The sequence below is a fragment of the Zingiber officinale genome, chromosome 1B, assembly GCF_018446385.1.
Source record: "Zingiber officinale cultivar Zhangliang chromosome 1B, Zo_v1.1, whole genome shotgun sequence".
Taxonomy (NCBI): Eukaryota; Viridiplantae; Streptophyta; class Magnoliopsida; order Zingiberales; family Zingiberaceae; genus Zingiber; species Zingiber officinale.
The window spans coordinates 124,598,107-124,605,235 of NC_055986.1; the positions used below are offsets into that span (position 1 = coordinate 124,598,107).

General features: G+C 46.0%; 1 protein-coding gene across 1 annotated transcript; it reads left to right on the forward strand.

Annotated features, from left to right (window-relative positions):
• The first annotated feature begins 545 nt into the window (after positions 1-545).
• Positions 546-1,736, forward strand: LOC122041785 (phospholipase A1-II 5-like). Its single transcript, XM_042601590.1, has one exon. It carries the CDS (start codon positions 546-548, stop codon positions 1,734-1,736), a length of 1,191 nt encoding a protein of 396 aa, XP_042457524.1.
• Positions 1,737-7,129: the final 5,393 nt, after the last annotated feature.

The following is a 7,129-nucleotide window of genomic DNA, read 5'->3' on the forward strand; positions in this document are numbered from 1 at the left end:
TTTTTATTAATTTTAAATAATTTTTATTAAGTATTTAATAGGATACTTTTAGAGAAGTACGGTAGAATACCTCTTTCTCTTTTTTTTTTTTTTTTTAAAAAAAAATATATATATATATATATCTTTTTCATGATCAGTCGCATTTGCCCGATGCGTGGCATTCGAGTTTAGATCCTATCTATTGTAATTATAGTTGTGATATTTGTCTATGTTTATCTTTCTATCTAGACTGTAGTTTGTATTGAAGCAGGTGGCTGGACCCAACGCCGTAAGCCGTGGACAGGTATGCCGGGCTATAGGCAGCGAGTGGGAGCAGCCCCCATCATATGTCCCGATCTAAATTACAATTTAGATGAGAAAATGAACATAAAAAAATACTATAACTAATTACGATCTCACCATAATTACAATCGGAACATAATTAAAAATCGAGTATTGGTCCGCAGATAGAACGGCTCGTCCACTGGCTAGCTATAAATGCGTGGCCAAGCCTCCTCGCTCAATTCACAGTAACAACAGTTTCCCATCTAAGTAATCAAATAAGCATGGAGAAAATTGGTTGTGCTGCTACAACGGCGACGCCCTCATGGGAGGAGCTCCTCGGATCCAACAACTGGTCCGGCTACCTATCCCCGCTCCTCCCCGCCCTCCGCGATCACCTCCTCCGGTGTGGCAGCTTCTGCCAGATCTCCGAAGACTCCTTCATTTCCGATAGTCAGTCCAAGTACCTCGGCAAGTGCCGCTACTCTCCTGACAGCATCCTCCGCCAAGTTTTCTTCAAGGAAACCGCGGATTACGTAGTCGACGTACTGTCCAACGTCGACGGCTACCTCTACACCACCATAGTCCTCCCATTTGGTTTGGCGTACGAGACCAACTGGATGGGCTACGTCGCCGTCTCCAGCGACGACCTCTACGAAAGAACTGGCCGCCGTGAGATCTACGTCGCGTGGCGCGGCACGAGCCGGCCGCTGGAATGGTTGGAGGACTTGGACATTTTTCTCGTGCCATTCGGCGACGAGGGCGATGTCAAGATCATGAAAGGCTGGAGAGACATCTACACCACGAAAAATACAATCGAACAGATTCCCAGCGCACAGGAGAAGTTAAAAGCTGTGATAAAAGAGTACGTGGATTTGTACAAAGATCAGAATCCGTCCATCATCTGCGTCGGCCACAGCCTCGGCGGCTCCCTCGCCATAGTCAGCGCTTTTGATATAGCGAACAGCGGACTGTCCGAGATCAACGGCAATGATCATATTCAGGTATGCGCTGTGGCGTTTGATTCCCCCAGAGTCGGGAACCAGGCGTTCAATGACGCCTTGGAAAAACTGCCGAAGACAAAAGTTTTAAGAATCAACAATATTAAGGACATTGTCGCCTATTGGCCACCGTGTGATGGCTACGTCGACACCGGTAAAATTTTGCACATTAATTCTGAGGAATCGACGTTCTTGAAGAGTATGGGAGACTACGAAGGAGATCAACTGCGTGGGAAAATCACTCAGTTGCACGCGCTGCTAGTGATTCTACACACCCTGACCGGATGGAGCACACGATTCGACAACAACTCCGATGAAGTGAAGAAGAAGCTGCCGCTGGTGAACAGGTCAGTGGGGCATTTGAAGGCTGAGCATAAAGTGATCGAGGGGTGGTGGGTAAAGAAAAACAAAGGGATGGTGTACGATAAGGAAAAGGACATATGGTACGAGAGATCGGCGCCGTGGAACGAATAGTTGAGCCAATAACTGGTGGTCGGCCGATCGGTGGTTGATCGGCAGCTAATCCATAATTAAGTGTTTATATTCTCTTGTGCTATCTATCTAACTATCTGGCTTGGTTATGGTGATCTAGAATAAAGCATCTGCGCGGATGCATGCTTATATCGTATGTATATCTGCATGTGTGTATTGTATTGTATTTATCCACCTATCCTCTTTAGTACATGACAGTAAATACATCAACCCGTATATTTCTCAATGGTAAATCAGTGTCGTACGTAATTTTGATCAAATCGGTGAGTTCAACTAGTATCTATAAAGAGGATATTTTACGGTGTTTTTTATATAAAAAATATTTTTATACTAGTGGATTTGAATAAATTTTATATTGAAATCAAGGACAAAGGCTAGGATCAAATTCATTCAGATCTATTGATCTCGCCCTCTATAAACTTAGAAGATGGAATAATCAGAATCATGTAGTTAGAATATTAACTGAGTCGTCATGCCTCGGATGGGAAGGGTATGTTGAACTATTTTCTATATTATTTAAGTCATCAAAAGATTTTTGATTAACTTTACCTATAGACAGCGATCGGGTGTCCCCGGTCCCTGACATCTCGATGCTCAAAGCGGATCTCACAAATATATAAGAAGCAGGCTAAATAGTAGAATAATGAAATGAATGAAGAATTAGTACGGTGACGTACCCTGGCTCAGGGGACGCTCTTTGGTAGACTAATGAGTTGGTAGTGACGCTGATCGAGTCGTCGTGACTCAAAAAAATAGATGAATGTGAACCAGATGAGGAGTAGGATCTGATAGCATAGAGCCGGCTGCAGGAAGAAACTAGAATATGACAGTGGCACAAAGGTTGAAACACAATAGTGGCACGAAAATCGGAACATCACATATCGGCTCATAACCCGTGAGGTAGTAACAGTGGCGCGAAGACCAGAACACAATAATGAGATGCATGGCAGCGGTGACTCAGAGGGAAGGCTGGTTCGCGTCAAAAGTATATGACAGCACAGATCGAGGGCTAGATCGACCCTGAGAGAGGATTGCAGTGGCAGTCGGAGATCAAATATGTGTTACATCTGCAGGCAAGGTGTCGAATGGTCAGATTTGACAACAGTGATGTCATCTGCAATACGGAAGGTACGAAGACCATGGTAGAGTGAGAAACAGCATAGTTGACGAAGTCAGTAGACTGAGGAGGCGGGGGCATCATGATCGGAGATGGTGGCTAGTCGCTGCAACGGAGAGGCCGCCAATGAGCGACTGTGGACACCAGAAAGGAGGGGAGCGCGGTGGCCGACTATGGCGCGAAGGCGGCGGCCAGTTGTGGGACGAAGGCAACAACCGGCTGTGGCACGAAAGTTACTGTCACGGAGTGGAATGACGACGCCCACAACACTGGAGTGGGTCGAGGGTGGCCGGCGACGACCATGAAAGGCAGTTGTGGAGCTAAGAGGCCACTCGTGAGAGGGGAGGCGGCGCGGTGACGGTGGCAACGTGCGCAAGAGGAAGAAAAGAGACTATCTCTATGAGGGAGAAGGCGGCTAACCACGAAGACGAACAACGTTGAAGGTAACTAGCGGCCGATGGGTGACAAGGGAGGTGGCAGCGTTATCCTCCAGCGTTGCCCAAAGCCCCCCCCCCCCCCCTCTCTTCCTCTCTTGCGTTGGCTCCCTTAAAAACTCAAACCCTCAATATGTGAAAAGACCAAAATGCCCTTGCCTCCTTCTCTTTATTCTTTCTGACCCCACGCAATACATCTGTATCACAAGTCTCCCTTTTAAGTCTAGTCGAAGGAGGAGCGAGTCCGACTGACTAGAAAGTCTATTATAAAGGCTGAATCACTCCTGAAAACAGAGTCAGATCGCTGGGTTCATCGTGTCATGTCAAGCCCATATCTATGATGATGCCGACCAAGCAACAGAAGCGATGTCGACCAAGTGACAGTAGTGATGCAAATTAAACGGTGATAGTGATGAGCGAGTGATAAAAAAGGGTACTGAACGAGTGTAGTCAAGTACCAATGAAGAAATGAGCGAGACAAGTACTAACTGAACAGCAAGCGCCTGGCAGAGCGACGAGAAAAATAACTGCCGATCGATGGTGAAAAACAGTGTCGAGCAAAAGGCAAGCAGGCGATTGAGCAAATGCCGAGCGGACGAATGCTGAGATGGCAACTAGGCAAATGCCAAGCAGGTGACTGAATGGATGCTGGACCCAAGAACTGAGTGGGAGCGTAGTTCATGAAATTGAAGGTGAACGAGAATGAAACCCGTGGGCTGAGCGGGCATGGAACCCTAGAATTGAACGGGAGCGTAGCCCATGAAATCGAAGGCGAACGAGAATGAAACCTGTGGGCCGAGAGAGCATAGAACCTGAGAATTGAGTAGGAGCATATCCCGTGAAATCGAAGGTGGATGAGAACGAAACCTATGAGCCGAGCAAGCATGGAACCCGAGAACTGAGCAAGAGTGTAGCCTGTGAAATCGAAGGCGAACGAGAACGAAACTCTTGAGCTGAGTGAGCATGGAACCCAAGAACTGAGCAGGAGCATAGCCCATGAAATCAAAGGCGAACAAGAATGAAACTCGTGAGCCGAGCGGGCATGGAACCTGAGAACCGAGTGGGAGCGTAGATCGTAAAATCGAAGGCGAACAGGAATGAAACCTGTGAGCTGAGCCTGTGGAATACTCTAGTCTGAGACCAGTGATGATGCTCCGGTCCAAAATCGATCACGATACTCTGGTCTGATACTGGTAGAGATACTCTTGTTCGCGACCAGTAAAGATAACTCGGCCCCAAATGAGGCAGGTGGAGGATTCGATAAGCTGGTCTGGGACCAGTGGAGGTTGCTCGACCCCGAACAGGTGAGATGGAGTCTTTAATAAGTTAGTCTGAGACCAGTGGAGATTGCTCGACTCTGAATGGGGGAGATGGAGGCATCAGTAAGCTGGTCTGAGACTAGTGGAGACTGCTGGACCCTGAACAATGGAGATAGAGGCTTCAATATGTTGGTCCAAGACCAGTGGTGACTGCTCGACTCTGAACAGGGGAGATAGAGTCTTCAATAAGTTGATCCGAGACCAGTGGAGACTGCTTGACCCTAAATGGGGGAGATGGAGGCATCTATCAGTTGGTGAGAGACCAGTGGAGACTGCTCAACCCCGAACGGAGGAGATGGAGGATTGAATAAACTGGTCCGAAACCAGTGGTGACTGCTCGACCTCGAACGAGAGAGATGAAGTCTTCAATAAGCTGGTCCAAGATTAGTGGAGACTGCTCGACTTCGAGCAGGGGAGATAGAGACATTAATAAGCTAGTCCAAGACTAGTAGCAACTGCTCGACCTCGAACGGGGGATATCTAGGCATCAATAAGCTGGTCTGTGACAAGTGGAGACTGCTCCACCTCAAACGAGGTAAATGGAGGCATCAATAAGCTGGTCCGAGACTAGTGGAGACTGCTCTGTTAGTACCCCCAAGGTAGTTTTGATGTCATCAACCAAGTCGGGTTAGGTCCTGTTGATATTTAACCCCTGTGTCTAAGTGTGCAAGAACTTAAGAGCATAGGAACTCGAGAGAAATACACAGCTAGCGAGAAAGATGACATGGGAGAGAGTCGACGGGGGTCAGTGCATCTGAGATAGGAGGTGCTACGAAAGAGTACGAGGCTGAACGAGAAGGAGCCGTGCGACATTTCCGAGGGACGAGAAGCCGGAGCGGAAGGTTGCTCGAGAAGGCCGGAAAATGAGTTAGGTGACACCTATTCCGAATGGCTGAAATCACCCAAGCGAGTGGAATCGGAGTGGAAGATCCGGACAAATGCGAGCGGAAGATCGGGACCCCCGGGGCCGCCTTGTTTCGGCATTGCCGCAGATGCGGGTTCGCACAGTCCTGGCGCCCGGAACTGGTCTAGGCGGCCGGACCAAAAAAACTATCCAAACGTGACGTGGCGAGCCCCGTTGCGACGGGGATAAAAGTTTATCCCCCTTGAGGCGCCTGGAACACTTCCAAGCTCCCCGACCAGGGCTATAAATAAAGCCCTGGTCCCAGAAGGTCAGAACAACACTTGTAATTGATTCCTCATTAGTTTTGTTCTGTAATTGAGTGCTTCAACTACTGTAAGAGATTTCTCCACCTGAAAGAGATTGTTTAGTGAACTTTAACTTTCTTGGATTAGCAATCCCCTGATTTCAAACTAAGTAACTTCTTTTGTACCTCTTTTCTTTCTTTAATTAATCAATTTCTTTTTATGCAAGTGTTTGTTTGATTAAAGCTATAAAGTTCAAGAAGGGACTTTGTTTATTTTTATTGTGCAGGCTATTCACCCCCTCTAGCTAGTCACCAAAGGATCAACAAGTGGTATCAGAGTCCAATAGCTTCAGGAGGACTAACCGCCGAACAAAGCACAAGATATGGCTGGACCGAGCATAAACCCACTGAAGTTTGAGGGGGAATTCGTGAGAAGGAAGAAAAAGATGGAGGTATTCTTTAAGATAGACTTCAATTTACTTTTAATAATGAAATTTAGTTTTGTAGCACCTAAGGGTAAAGAAAAATATCAATGGATGAAGAAGGAGCAAGCCGACTTCATGACAAACGGTAAAGTAGAGTTCCATCTGCTGAGCGTCTTACCGCCATAAGAAGTCAACCAGATCGGAGCTTACGAGTCTGCCAAGGAGCTTTGGGAGAAATTCCTAGAACTATACTAAGGAACCTTTAAGGTAAAACTCACGAGACGGGATCTGCTCAAGAACCATATCAGCAACATCAAATTATAAGAAGGAGAAACCGTTGCACACCTTCCTCAAGAATAAAGGAGTTCATCACTGGACTCACGAATCTCGGAGAAAAGGTAAGCAACTGAGATTTGCTAAGGTACGCGCTTGACGTATTTCCTAAGACTACTGAATAGGCATCATTAGTAGATGCTTATTATATATCTAAGGATCTAGAATTAAGTACTTTAGAAGAATTATTTTTAACCTTTGAAGTCCATGAAATAAAATGTGCAGATCTGAAGAAGGAGCCAAAACACAACATTGCCTTAAAGGTAAAAATGGACAAATAAAATTCTGAATCTTCTCTCGATGATAATGAAATGACACTCATGGTAAGAAAATTTAAAAAGTTATTTAAAACTAAAAAATTTAATCAAGTGCAGGGTACAAGAAGAAAAAGAAAAGTAAGATGCTACTAGTACAATAAAGAAGGACACATGAAAGATAACTACCCAAAATTGAAGAGCAAGGACAAGGGCAAGGGCAAGGAAAAGAATAAGAACCCAGCTCAAACCAACAAGTATAGAAATCTAAAGGCGATGTGAGACGAAACTGTTGGAGTGTATACTGAAAGCCTAAGCTTTGTAAACATTCATTATGAATAAAGA